The sequence below is a fragment of the Chrysochloris asiatica genome, unplaced genomic scaffold, assembly GCF_000296735.1.
Source record: "Chrysochloris asiatica unplaced genomic scaffold, ChrAsi1.0 scaffold00242, whole genome shotgun sequence".
Classification (NCBI taxonomy): Eukaryota; Metazoa; Chordata; class Mammalia; order Afrosoricida; family Chrysochloridae; genus Chrysochloris; species Chrysochloris asiatica.
The window spans coordinates 2,120,552-2,134,941 of NW_006408760.1; the positions used below are offsets into that span (position 1 = coordinate 2,120,552).

Below are 14,390 nucleotides of genomic sequence, written 5' to 3' on the forward strand. Positions count from 1 at the left end.
GGGATAATAATCAATGTAATGAAACAAGCTATATGAATGGTTGAATGTGAAGCTGATGATGTGCCCTGTAAACTTTCACTCAATCCAAAATAAAAACATTTAATAACAATAAAAAAAAAAAGAATATGGGGCCTTAGATAAAATCCTGAGCCCCATCTACAACCCTTCTGAGGTAGGATATTTCAAATTGAGTGGACATATACACCAGCCCAGATCAGCTAGAGGAACAGAAAATACTTCTTGAAAGACAATCAAGGAAAAAACAAAAACAAAAATGGCAGTCTGTTTGGCTATTACAAGAATAAGCAAGCTGCTGTTTGCCTGGAGCTATCAAGGCCATTTTAAGGCTAACCCCCTTCGAAGACTGAAACTTAGAGAACACAAAAGGCTTCTAAGCTCAATGGTGACTATGTTGGTCAAATCGTGAATGGAAGTGGGGGAAAAGAAGTAATGAAGACATGGGCTGAGTCCAATCATGTTATGAAGACTCCTCTGTTGAACTTGATCCCAAATCTGGGGAACCTTGGGAACTCCTGAGCACACAGAAACTGAGCTAGCCATTGGAGACTAGGGCTAAGAGTGAAATGTCCAGCTAATCTGAAGTGGAGGGAGGTGCACAAGAACGCCTAACCTTGTAGGCAGTCCCATTTGACCTAGGTTAGATAGTTTGCTGATCAGAACTTGACTAGAGGAAGATGAAGAAATCTGATACAGGAAGCACGTGTCAATTGCTACAATTTGATGAACCTGACCTTTGCTTATGGATGTTGTTGCTCAAAATACCAACCAAGAGGGAAGAAGTCTTCACATCAAGGATCAAGCCTATACTCTCAGTACACAGAGTTGGTAGGGACAAGCAACTTAGGTATTGGTTACCTAAAATGTGTGTGTGTGTGTGGGGGGGGGGCGGGGGGGAGAAGGCTAAAAAGGCACGAATTGGTTGGCTTACAAGTTTTCAAGAGTGTGCATAGTTTCATAGCAAGGGGTGCAGGAGACAGAATCCCCACTGAATAGTTTTCTTCATGTCTAGGTGGGTCTGGTGAAAGATGATGGGGGAGAATGGGGATAGGATTATTTTGATTCAATAATGAGAAATTGCTTTCATGATATGTAACAAAAAAGGGGGAGGAGTTAATCTTACATTCCAGGAATAGAGAAGCATAGATGAAGAGGGAGGAGTACGAGCAGAGCCAGGAATCCTAATCAGAGAAGCAGCCATACACCAGAGACAGAGGTAGAGGTGATGGAAGGACTGATAAAGCAGCTAAGAACACTAGACCAATGGAAAGAGCAAGGCTGTGTTCTGGCAGGTAGAAGGCTGACTTACAAATTTTGCTCTTTGGTTCTTTAAACAATTATTTATTTCTGTGTACTTTGTGCAGATAAAAAAAAGGAATAGAGGCAAATACTGCTATCAGATGATGCAAGGAAGGGATGATAATCATTGCAAAGAAACAGACGACTGGTTGACTGAAAAACTGATCTTCTGCCAAGTAAACTAGCACTCAATTCATAATAAAAGCTTATCAAAAAAAGACTAGAGTATTACTTAACAAACAAAACAAAACAAAAAAGTAACAACGTGGATTAAAGACATACTTGTAAATCCCAGAACAATAAAGGTCATCAATGAAAAACTAGGGACACATTTAAGGGCTCTATAATACAGGGCAAAGGAGATCTGATAAAGTAGTGGTTACGAATTGGGCTGCGAACTTCAAGGTCAGCAGTTCAAAACTAACAGCTGTTCTGCAGGAGAAAGTTGAGGTTTTCTGCTCCCATAAAGATTTACAACGTTGGAAACCTTGTACAGGGTAAGCTATGAGTCGGTACCGACTCCACAGCACATAACCACCACCACAATACAGGGTACCCACAGATTATCAAATATTGCAAAAATTGTAGAAACAAAATCCGACAAAATAGTTGTGGACCAAAAGGTTTCATCAACACACTAAAAAGGGTGCCCACAGAATGGGAAATTTTTATTTTCAGTGAAAAGGGACGATCTCTAAAATCTATGTCTTAGTTTTTCAATCTTTTTTCCATTTATATGGATGCTGTTCTTCTTAATATAATTCAGATTCTTGAATTATCTGCTTAGCATACAGACTGAATTGAGTAAGTATGGTGATACAATAAAAACCCTGGTGTACACCTTTCCTAATTTTAAAACATTCCTTACTCCCTTGTTCTGTTTGAACAACTGCCTCTTGTTCTATGTACTAGTTGTAAGGAACTCAAAATACAAAATGTAAGGACATTCTCATAGCACAGCTGAACAAAATAGGAATGGAGTAACGCTTTTAGGACCTTCACTTGCTGATGGGGTACAAGTTAAAGTGAGGAATAACAGCTGGGACATCCACTAATAACCAGAACACGGGATGTACAAAGTATGATGTACTGCAATAGGGAAATCTGCTACAAAAAACATCTTTAAAGTTCTGAAGAGGAAAGTTGTCTGTTTAAGGACTAAGGCATGTCTGATCCAAGCCATGGTATTTTTAATAACCTCATATGCATGTGAAAGTTGGACAGAGAATAAAGAAGGTCATAGAAGAATTGATGGCATTTGAGGTATGATGTTGGAGGAGACTATTAAAAGTACCATGAACTGCCAAAAGAACAAACAAATTTGTGCTAGAAGAAGTACAGCCAGGATATCCCTTGAGACCTAGGATGGCCAGATTTCATCTCTCATACTTCAGACATATTATAAGAAGGGACCAGTCCCTAGAAAAGGAAATTGTGTTTGGTAAAGTAGAGGATTGGAGAAAAACAGGAAGACCCAAAACGAAGTAGATCAGCACAGTGGAAGCAGCAATGGGTGCAAACGTAGCAATGATTGTGAGATTCACAAATGACTGGGTAGTGTTGCATTCTGTTGCGCATATGATTGCTATTCTGTACCAATTCGAAGGCACTTAACAACAACATAACAGAGGGAAAACATTGAATTACGTAGAAGCATCAAAAGAAGAATGAAGTAGCACAGAGTTACTGTATCATAAAGAAATGGTTGATGCGAAATCATTTCAAGGAGTAGCATATGATCAAGAGTCCAAGATATACTGAAGGCATTGGCAAAGAACAAGGGTTTTAGGAATTGAAATCCTTAAACAATCTGACATGGCACTGGAGTCACACACTCATCTATGTCAAGAAATTTGGAAGACAGCTAACTGGCCAACCGATTGAAGAGATCTGTATTGTGCCTATTCCAAAGACAGTGACTGATTAGAATGCAGAATACATAAACAATATCAATAATATTATATGCAAGTAAAATTTTTCTAAAGATAATTCAAAAAATTGCTGCAAAAATACATTGATAGGCAATTGTCAGAGGTTCAAGCTCAATTCATACGAGAATGTAGAACAAGTGATAACATCACTGACACAAGATGGATCTTGGCTTAAATAAGAGAACAGAAAGCCCTGTGCTTTACTGACCATGCAAAAGTTTATAAATATGTGGATGATGACAAGATATGGATGACACTGTGGATAACTTAATTATGCTCATGAGGAACCTGTATATAGACCAAGAGGCAACTGTTCTAAGAGAACAAGTAGACACTGAATCGTTTTAAAATCAGAAAAAGTGTGTGTCACAGTTGCTGTCTTTCATCGTACTTATATCTGTATGTGGAACATATAATCCAGGAAGTTGGATTATGAAGAAAGTAGCATCAGGATTGAAGGAAGACTAATTGAAAACCTTGCAGAAGATACAACCGTATTTGCTGAAACCAAGGATGACCTCTAAAGTAATGAAGAAGATCAAATATGCCACTAAGCCTTCAATATAGGTTGGACCTCACTGTAAAGAAAACAAAAATTCTCACCACTGGACCAATAAATAACATCATGATAGATGGAGAAAACAATGAAAATATTGAAGTTGTCAAAGACTTCATTTTGTGTGGATCCACTGTCCTATCCTCATGGAAGCATACCAATGACTGGGACGATGGGCAGTGTTTCTCATTCTGTTTTGCTGTGGATCCTTATGAGTGGGAACCAACACAACAGAAGCTAACAATAATCTTTATGAGGTGGTTTTATGATGATTAAACAATGTAGTATTTATAAAGTGTTTGGAAAAATACTTAGCATGTTATTGTTGTTGGTAAGTGCAGTCAAGTTGTTCTGACTCATAGGTACCCCTTGTATAGGGTTTCTAAGGAAAAGCTGGTGAATTTAACTACCAACTTTGTAGTTGAAACTGACCTTGCAGTTCAATGCATTATCATCACACAGCACAATAGTAAACACTATATAAATACATTATAAATATATTAAACAAATGTGAAACTAAAATTACTTAAGAAATTAAACAATTTTTAGACTAGGACTACAGAATAATTATATCAGACCAAGCAATTATAGATATACAACTCCCATACTAGACATGCATGAGAGTATCGAAAGGCAGGTAGTTCACCAATACTAAACTACTTCTCTTTATTTTCTGTCTTTTTAAGGGGATGAGAAATAGGATCAACATTGAAAAGATGTGACACCACTGGAACCACAATAAAAAAACACGGAATAGAGCAAACTTTCTCTACCTGACAAACATTCTCCTTGAGTGCAGCTCCTCCACCGCGTTCACCTTGCATTCTTTTAGATGCAGGCATCCCATGGTCGTGCTCCACACCGTCCTCAACTGCCTCCTTTGGGCTTGCTGCCGACCTGTGTGTCATCAGTTCACCCTTATAGAGAGAAAATAATGTCCCACATCTGCATTATTGATGTCTCCTCCATCTGACCCCCTCCCTCTGGGCTGCTATTTGTCTAGCCATTAAGCACTTACAGATGTTCAGCCAATCACGCGGGCGGACTGCATGCAATGTTAGTTCTAACCCTGCTGTGATTGGGCGGGTAGTGGGCGCCTCATGCCCTGCCACTAACTGCTCTGAGGCTGTTCCACTGGAACTTTTTGAGCTGTTCCATTTTAAGGTTTCACTAAGGGAGAGAAAACATTCTTAAGTTTATTTGATTACTTATTTCTCCTTCCAAGATCAGTGCTTCCTAAATAATGCCTCCCCTTGGGCATTCTATTCAAATTGTTCTGGAAAGAAACATTCTTTATAATAATATGTGAGTCTGACCTAACTTGTTCTGGTTCTCCTTTATCCTGCATTGCAAAGCCAGAGACACCATCAATGATTGCATTGATGATCTGCAAGGAAACAGTCTTTAGTTAATCTTTGTTTCTAGAGGGTCAATGTTTAAAACATTGTCCTTAAATAAGTAGTTGATGGTCTCAAGGTCCAAGAAATGGATTTTTCCCATTAATCACAGAAGGCTTAAGTTTTAAAGAGCCATATGTTCATTCATGTTAATTCATATCATATGGCTACTAGATAGTCTGGCTCTCTATGTTTAGGAACAAGTTCACTTAAATTAATGATGAACTAGATTTCATCTGACACTTGGGCACTGGATGTGATCTTTTTAAAAGGTCATATCCACACTTAAGGTTCCAAACAGCTATAACTGCTTCAAAAGAACACTATGCTATGATAAACTCTAGGGGAAAAGGGATGTGGCCTCTACTGTGAAAAGTAGCTCTTCTTTGGAAGACCAAAAGATCAGGAACTGAGTAATACCTCTGAGCTTACCGCCTCCTTTGATGGGTTGTCATTTCTCACTCTTTTACACTGCACCTTTGCTATAGCATGCCTCTGTCGTTTTCGCTTTCTTGGTTTGTCATATATCTTGGTAGTACCTGTGACCGAAAATTAGCATTACTCTTTGGTTAATTATCCACATGTCTAGAAACTACTACACTCAAATGAAGAAGCATCAAAGAATTAAATGTGAGCATATAAACCAACATCAGCAGATAAAAAAAATTTTCCTATGACTAGATACCCAGCTGAGAAATACACATGTAAGTTCTGACTCATATATGTTAAAGAGAAAATGTATAGGTGATTAAAATAATTTTATTTTATATGATTGAAATGACAGGTGTCAAGTTCTCAAATAGTTTTCATATCACTTGGATAGAAAAGAAATACATTGTTTATGTAAGAAAAAAATACTAACTTCAGGCCTCCAAAATTGAAGAAAGAAAGAAATATCACTGGTAGAGAATAAGAATTAAGATGAAGAATTGAAGTATTATGAATTTTTCTTTTTTAAAGAAATTAACAAACCCCTTGAGGGAATGATTTCCTGCTTCTCCAGGAAAACAATTGTGCAGCTGTCATACTATAGTGCAATAAGATACTAAAAAAAAAAACCAAAAAACGATCTCTATCCTAATATGTGAAGTTGACCTAAATTTTTCAGTTCTCCTTTAAACCCTGTACTGCAAAGCCAGAGATAGCATCAATGACTGTATTGATCACCTGCAAGGAAATGGTTTAAAGTCTCTATTTCTTGAAGTCCAATGTTTGAAAACATTGAAACTATTATCCTAGAATTAAGAAGCTGATGGTCCATGTTCTATATCCTACTACAGAATTTGTGGCAGAGATCTTAAAAGTTCATAAACTGTCTCTTTCCAGGTCAGTGGTTCAAACTCAACAGCCACTACATAAAAGAAAGATGAGGCCATATCCTTCCATAAAGAATTATAGCCTTGGCAATCCTAAGGCGTTATACTTGATTGCTCATTTGGAATTGATGGAGTTATGTTTGGTTTTAGGGTTTAATGTGTTTGTTTGAACTGCAAAGTTCAAAACCACCATGGCTCCTCAGAAATACTAATACAGGGCTACTAGAGGTGAAACTGATTTGATGACATTTAACAACAACAACAAAACATCAACAGTATAAAATGATTCCTTGAATTCCTCTAGCTTATCGAGAAAAATAAATCCGAGTCGCTACCTCACCTCATATTCTACTATCCACATTGCAACACTTTGGTATAGAAACAAGAGCTCTACTATCAAGTGGATAATTCATAGGATGGCAAAATAAAGTTTCAGATTTCTCATGTGTTGGAATAGAAAGCCAAAATTTACAAAGGATAAAGTTCAGGTTGCAGTTTTTAATAGTATAGGAAAAGGTAAAGGATTTTAAAAGGCAAACAATAAAAAAAAAAAAAAAGGCAAACCAACAAGTAAACCACTCTAATGGATTATAATTGGCCACAAGGTTACAGTAAGCAAATGTATTGCTAGATTTGCTTCCTAGAAAATTCAATAAAGTACAATAAGAGAAGCGTCACATCTCGCATAGTAAATGTAGTTGATGCCACTGAATTGTACACATAGAAATGGATGCAGTGATTACAGATATATATTTTACAACATACACAAAAAGTGTGACAACTAAAACTATATGAAATATAATCTACACAGGATATTATTCACTAGTAAGTCACATTTGATCAAAAGTCATAGAAAAACATGGAGCATATTTGGGATATATCAAAAATAGGCAAATGATTTGATAGGGCCTGGATTTAGTTCCTCAACCTTGCAACCTGCATCATCATTTCATTATTATACTATAAAACACTGCAACTTAGCCTACCTTTAAAAGAGTCCTGATAGCATAGTGGGCATGCTATACGAGCTGGGATACTATTTACAAGGTCAGTAGATCAAATTTACCAGTCTCTCCTGAGGATAAAGATGAGGTTTTCTGCTCCCATTACGATTTAACCTCAGAAACCCTATACAAGGTAGCTTTGAACCAAAACTTATCCTACCTTAAAGAGAACTGGTGACACAGTGTTTGAAGTGTTGGGCTGCTAAATGCAAGGCCAGCAGTTCAAACCTACCAGCTCTTCAAGGGAGAAAGATGATGCTGTCAGCTCCTATAAAGGTTTACAGTCTTGGAAATCCTAAGAAGCAGTTCTAATCAGTTCTATATAAGGTCCCTATGAATTGGAATCAACTGCATGACAGTGGGTTATCTTACCACTATGGCTTTTTAAAGTGAATTAGAGAGAATGGCTGTTAAGCAAATGGGCTGGTTAAAAAGTGGGTGCTCAAGCATTAATCAAGGTCACCAAGTAGAAACCTCAGGAGCCAAGATTCCAATTTAATCTAGAAAACTTTCCAATCCCTTAATAAGGAACCATAATGGAACAGTCTCAAATGTAAGCTGGTTTTCAATCAGATGCTCACTGATCAAAAGTAATAGAAGAAATTAAGACTATTTGTGAAAGACCTTCTAAAAATAAATAATTCCTCTTTTAACTATGATTCCATATTTTATGTTAGACTATTCCATAGTTTCTGTTAGGGAAAAAACAAAAACCATGTTCAAACCCAAGAAATTAACTGTAGGGTTGGAGTCATGGAAATACTGGGAACTGATATTTCTAAATGGCTACAGAAATAACTCAAATTCTATTGAATTAATCTCAAACATAAAGTCTGAATATTAACAATATAATTTTCAAATGTCATGAAAGAAATCTTAGACCTTACAACATTACTGGTGTTAGATAGCATACTTATCAATTTTTCTAGATGACTGACAAGGTACTTCACACTTATTTCTATACAAATTTTAAATCTTAAAACAAAACAAAACAAAAACTTACCTTCACCAAACTCTTTAGAATGAGTTGAAGTAGATGATTCAGTAATTTCATTCTCCACGTGACCAGTTTCATAACACTACAAATAAACAAAATGCAACGTATTTTACAGAGAAATAGAAAATAACTCCTATACATTATATGGCAAAAATCTGGAACTAAATAATACCCAATACATAGGACCCTGGCTATTTTTTGCCAATTAAAAGAACAGTTTGCAAACTTTATCCAGAGACTTCTAATATATAAAACAATAGATACAGAGTGCTCCTCTGACTAAAGTGGGAAAAAGGAGAAAGGATGGATACATACTCAGCACCAACAATTCTATCCCATCCCACACCCTGTATTTAAAATTCACTTTCTTAAAATCGTGTTAAACAAGCCCTGGTATCATACAGGATTATAAACTAGACTGTAATTACACAGTAAGTAGTTACAATCTACCAGTTACTCCTCAGGAGAAAGATGAGGCTTTCTGCCTCAAAACCCTATAGGATGTTCTCCCATATAAACTATCATATAATTCACAATAAAACGTTAAAAAATATATAATCATTCAAAATACAAGACAGGTCAAAGATTTTAATATAAAAAGAATATAAATGGTGGTGGTATGGGAACAACCCTATAAAGGGTCATGAGTCGGAACTTACAAGGTGACACACACCCCACAACAACCAACAAGTAGAGTTTCACTCTCTACTGAAATATCCAAACATTCTTACAGATTTATTTACGCAATGCACACTGCTTCCCACTTAATTAATTTCTGGTAAATCTAAATTAGAACATTATAAAATTAAAAATCAAAGCACACATCAAGAATAATTGCCTACACATTTCATTTAACCACAACTGATGCTTGTATGGATTGGTTCCATTTCAAGAGAATGTCTTCTACTATGGGAATAATTAATATTCATCATTATGTCTGTAAAGGAAAGTTTAGTGGCCAAAGCTAGGTAATGTAATGCAGGCTACTCTTGTTCCAAAGTGTCTAAAATGTCAGGCTGAAACAGAATGTAGAACCACGGATTACAGAATGCTCATTATTTAGCTGTTTTTAAATGCCATCAAGCCTGTGATGTAATTGAGTTATTCCTCTTTATGTTGTCCAACATGAATCTTAGCCCTTCTTCTGATTTTTTTTTACCTTTTTTGTGTTTGCTCTTCTATCTTAGTGGTGTTGAGAGATTTAACTTCTAGCTCAATAGTTCTGGTTTGTATCTCTTCAATTCTACTCCTTTGCCTTTTCAGTGTATTGTCTATTACTGATATTCTATTATTAATCGTTTGAACCTCTTTCTGTAAGTTTTGAATTGTTTCCAATGTTTTATCTATCTTATCTGATTGTTCCTGTAGCGCTTTCCTGACTTCTTCCTTATTTTTCTCAACTCCATTATATAGTGTTTTGATACATTTTATAATCATTTTTAGGAATTCCTTCTCAGGCATTTCCGAAGTCTGCCCATCTTCCAGTATGGAGTGTAGCTCTACTTCCAGCTCATTTGCCTCAGTCACTTTATCTTGTTTCTGGACATGTGCAGATATGGTCATCTGCTTCTGTTTTTTGGGCATCTTCAGGGGTTATCTGTGGCCTTAATATAGATGGGTGTGTCTTTTGGTATTTTTTATGCTTTCTGATTGCATTACGTAGATGTGATCAGGAAATGGGCTTCCCTTTTCACTCTTCTTGAGAATTTTCAAGATGCCACTGTTGGTCATTGTGATGTAACTTAGGATTTAATTTTCGGCCTATTTCCTTTTTTGTCTGCCTGTACCAGTCCACAATCCCCGTTCGGGTCTTTTTTCTAGTTATAAACAGTTCATGGCCGGCTGTCAACTTGAGAAGACAAAGTCAGGTATTATTACAAAATGTGCCAAGATCTGGAGTTAGAAAACCAAAGGGAAAAACACACTCAGAACTGAAGGCATTAGTTTATTTATGCTAAGAAAATTGGATAACAACTACCCCGCCAAGTGACTGAAAGAAATCGTGCCTATACAGCCACCCCATTTTAGGCAGCCAATGTCTAAGTTGTCCGTCCCTATCAATTCCAAGTACAAACAAAGAGGATAGGATTGATCCTTGATGTGAAGACTCCTTTCCTCTCAGTTGGTATTTTGAGCTACTACATCCATAACTATAGGTCAAGTTCATCAAATTATAGCAATTTACACTTTTTTCTGTTATCAAATCTTTTTATCTTCTAGTTGAGTTCTGACCTATTATTAATAACATCCATTTAAATGGAGAAAAGATTGAAGTTGTCAAAGATTTTATTTTACTATGATAAACTATCAACTCTCATGGAAGCAGCAGTTAAGAAATCAAACGACGTGACATATTACATTAGGCAAATCTGCTGTACAAGACTTCTTTAGAGTGTTTATGAGCAAATATATCAATTTGAGGAATAAGGTGTGATTGAACCAAACCATGGTATTTCTTTAAAGCCAGGATGGCCAGACATTGTCTGTCATACTTAGGATATATTACCAAGAGGGACCGATTCCATGTTGGGTAAAGTGGAAAGTCAAAGAAAAAGAGGAAAACTCCTAAGGATATGTACTGGCACAGTGGCAACAACAATAGGCTTAAACACACCAACAATTGTGAGGGTGGCACATGACCAGGAACTATTTATTTGTTGTGCATACAGTCGCTAAGAGTCGGTACCAACATGATGGCACCTAATAATAACCCTATAATTATCAGTATGCTGTGTTTGAGTTCTGTGAGCTGTTGCAATGAATTACTGAACCCAGCTGACTAGAAAGTGCTGTGGAATCAGAATTGGTTGCAAACAGAATTTGTAATACTGGAGGGTAGAGGCATATCTCATCTCAGCCCCACAGGAACCAGACTTGTGCAGATCCTGAATTTGATTTCCCTTCTTCCTTTGTAATATTAAAAGGCAGACAAATGCACCTACCCTCCATGAAACCGTTTTACAAGTCCCAATATTGGAACTATAAAACCCAAATGTGCACCCATAAAAGAACAAGTAAATTGAAATGTGTCTCAGTTCTGTGAGGCTATTGCAATCAATTACTGAACCCAATTGAACAAAAAGTGTGGTAGGGGGAATACAATGGAATAATACTCTGCAATCATCTTTGTGGATGTATCTCAAAAAAACATGTTGAGTAGAAGTTGTTGTTGTTGTTAAAGTGGTGTCAAGTCAGTTGCAAGTCATAGTAACCCTTTATAGGGTTTCTGAGGAACAGCAAGTAAACTTGAATCAACGATCTTGATACACAAACCGACTTTGCAGTACAGCATAATAACCCACAGCGCCACATCAGGACTCCTGAGTAAAAGTGGTTATGTTAAAATATATGTAAACATGAAAGGGAAGGAGGGTAGAAGCACAAGTTATATAAGGGAACACTGAGGTAGGTTTGAATGGGCTAAATGGAATAGAGGTAAATAGTGATGTATACTCAACTTTGAACAACAGGGCTCTTGAAACAGGGAGCAAAGCTGAATCTGAGTAAAAGAAGGGAATTAATGTTAGGATGCTTGACTGTCTTTGAATATTGGTTTCCCTTGCCTACTACTGTAAAAGAGACACTGAAATGGGGATAAAAAGAAGTATTGGGAAACATGATTACTTAAAGTTTATAAGGCTGTATTCAGCCTACAACTCACTGATATACCTAAAAGGGGTTCTAGAACTTGCCCAATGAAATAGGCTTCTTGTGGAACCTTGGTAGTGTATAGGTCCTTAGGTATAATCCAGAACCCATTTAGAATCTTCCGAGGTGGAACATTCATACTTGAAAGGACAAGCAGATCAGCCTGGAACAGAAGATATTTCTTGAAAGAAAGACAAGCAGGAAAAGTCAAATTCAAAAAGAAAAATGGCAGCCTGAAAGACTACTAACTACAAGGACAAACAAGTTGTTCACTGGAGAGCCATCAAAGAAAGCAATCGAGTCCCTTCAGGACAACCCTCCCTCCAATACAGAAACTCAAAGGGATCACAACAGCAGCCATGTAAGCTTGCTGACAACCATGTTTGTCTACTGGTGAGTGGAAAAGGAGGATATGCAACAATGAAGATATGGACTGAATTCAACCACATTCCATTAACACCCATTGACCCGGAGATGAAATCGAAAAGAACAAGAACTGATGAGGAAGTATGGTGACACCTGGGGTTTCCTGAGTCATGGACAAGGACATAGCCATGGAGGGCTACAGCTGAGTGAAGCACCCAGCTGATATGAAGTGATGGAAGATGTACAAGAACGGCCAAACTTGCAGACAATACCCTCTTGAAGATCACAACTTCACTAAAAGAGAAAAAAATTTGATAAAGGAAACTTGTAAATTGCAACAATTTGATGAAACTGACCTATACTTATATAGTTGCTCCAAATACCAACTGGGAGGTACAGAGTCTTCATCCTACCCACTGTACATGCAGGGGTGGTAGGGACAGGCAACTTAAACATTGGCTACCTAAAGTGGTAGTGGTGGTGGAGTCAGTTGCGTCTCATTGTGACCCTGTAAAAAGGTTTCCGAAGCTATGAATCTTTACGGGAGCAGAATGCCTCATCTTTCTTTCATGGAATAGCCAGTAGTTTTGAACTGCTGACGTTCAGGTTAGCAGCCCGACTCATAACCACTACGCTAATGGAGGGGCTACATAGGGACGAAGTGACTGGCTTACAAGTTTCAAGAGGGAGTTTAGTTTCAGAGTGGCCAGGGGAAGGTAGAATACCCACTGAATGATGTTCATCTTATCTAGACAGGTCTGGTGAAAGGTGATGGGGATAGAGTCTTATGATTCAATAGTGAGTAGTTGGTATCATGACTAGCTGTGATTGTCACAATTGAAAAGGCAAAAGTTTCTAACATAAAGGAAGGAGTAGTTAACCTTACATTCCAGGAACAGAAGGCAATAGGACCATCAAGGGGGAAGAATATGAATTGAATGTACAGCCCTATCCACAGAAACAGCGACACCACCAGAGACGAGAACACGGAAAGATAGAGCAGCTAAGGACTCTGGACTCATGGAAAGTGAAAGACTATTGCTGGTGGCCAGGAGGCAGGTCTTTAAATTATTATATATTCCAGAGTGTTTTGGTGTATATCCCTCCCTCGCCCCAAAAAACAGTAACACAGGGAACAGAAGAAAATACTGTTGAATGACGATGCATACAGGGAAGTATAATCATTGCAAATGAAACAATGAGTGTAAAAATCAATGTTCTCACATGTAAACTATCACTTAATTCACAATAAAAATAAAAACAAGTATCTATTCCTGGGTGGAAAAACTGGTTAATATGCAAGGCTATTAATGAAAGGCTGCAGCTCTGAGTCCACCAAAAGGTACCTCAGAAGATGGTGTTGCAATCCATTCTGAAAACATCATCAAAAAACCTATGAAGGGAACAAATCCTCACAGCAACAAAAATGCACACACACCCCCACACACAGAGTGGACGGAGAAGGGCAGCTTAGACATTGGATACTCGAATTGGGAGGGGAGGACTACAAAGGCAAGAAGTGACTGGCTTACAAGCTTTCAAGAGGGAATCTGGTGCTAGGGAGCATGGCGGAAGGCAGAATCTCCAGTAGGTACTATTCAATCTGTCTGGGTGGAGCTGATGAAAGGAGCTACAGATGGGTAACTTGTGATACTGTAGTGAATAATGCTTATCAGGACGGACTATGAGGGTTGGAAATGCAAAGGTAGAAGTTTTGTAACAAGGAAGGGAGTGATTAAATCTCCAGGATAGGAGTGGAGACCTCAGGGACCATCAACGGAGAAGAGCTGAGAGCGGGACCCTACCCAGAGAAACAGAGATGCGATGGAGACAGAGATGATGAAGAGTGATGAAGCGA

The 14,390-nt window shown here is 37.7% G+C and overlaps 1 protein-coding gene across 2 annotated transcripts in view; it reads right to left on the reverse strand.

Annotated features, from left to right (window-relative positions):
- The window catches only part of NSD1 (nuclear receptor binding SET domain protein 1), a 218,246-nt gene that overhangs the window by 72,896 nt on the left and 130,960 nt on the right, over positions 1–14,390 (reverse strand). For both annotated transcript variants that reach the window (XM_006873463.1, XM_006873464.1), the window contains 3 exons: positions 8,525–8,600; positions 5,622–5,740; positions 4,578–4,721 (listed from right to left, as the gene is read on the reverse strand). In XM_006873463.1, coding sequence (XP_006873525.1) covers positions 4,578–4,721; positions 5,622–5,740; positions 8,525–8,600 — 339 coding nt within the window. The remainder of the gene's footprint in view (positions 1–4,577; positions 4,722–5,621; positions 5,741–8,524; positions 8,601–14,390) is intronic.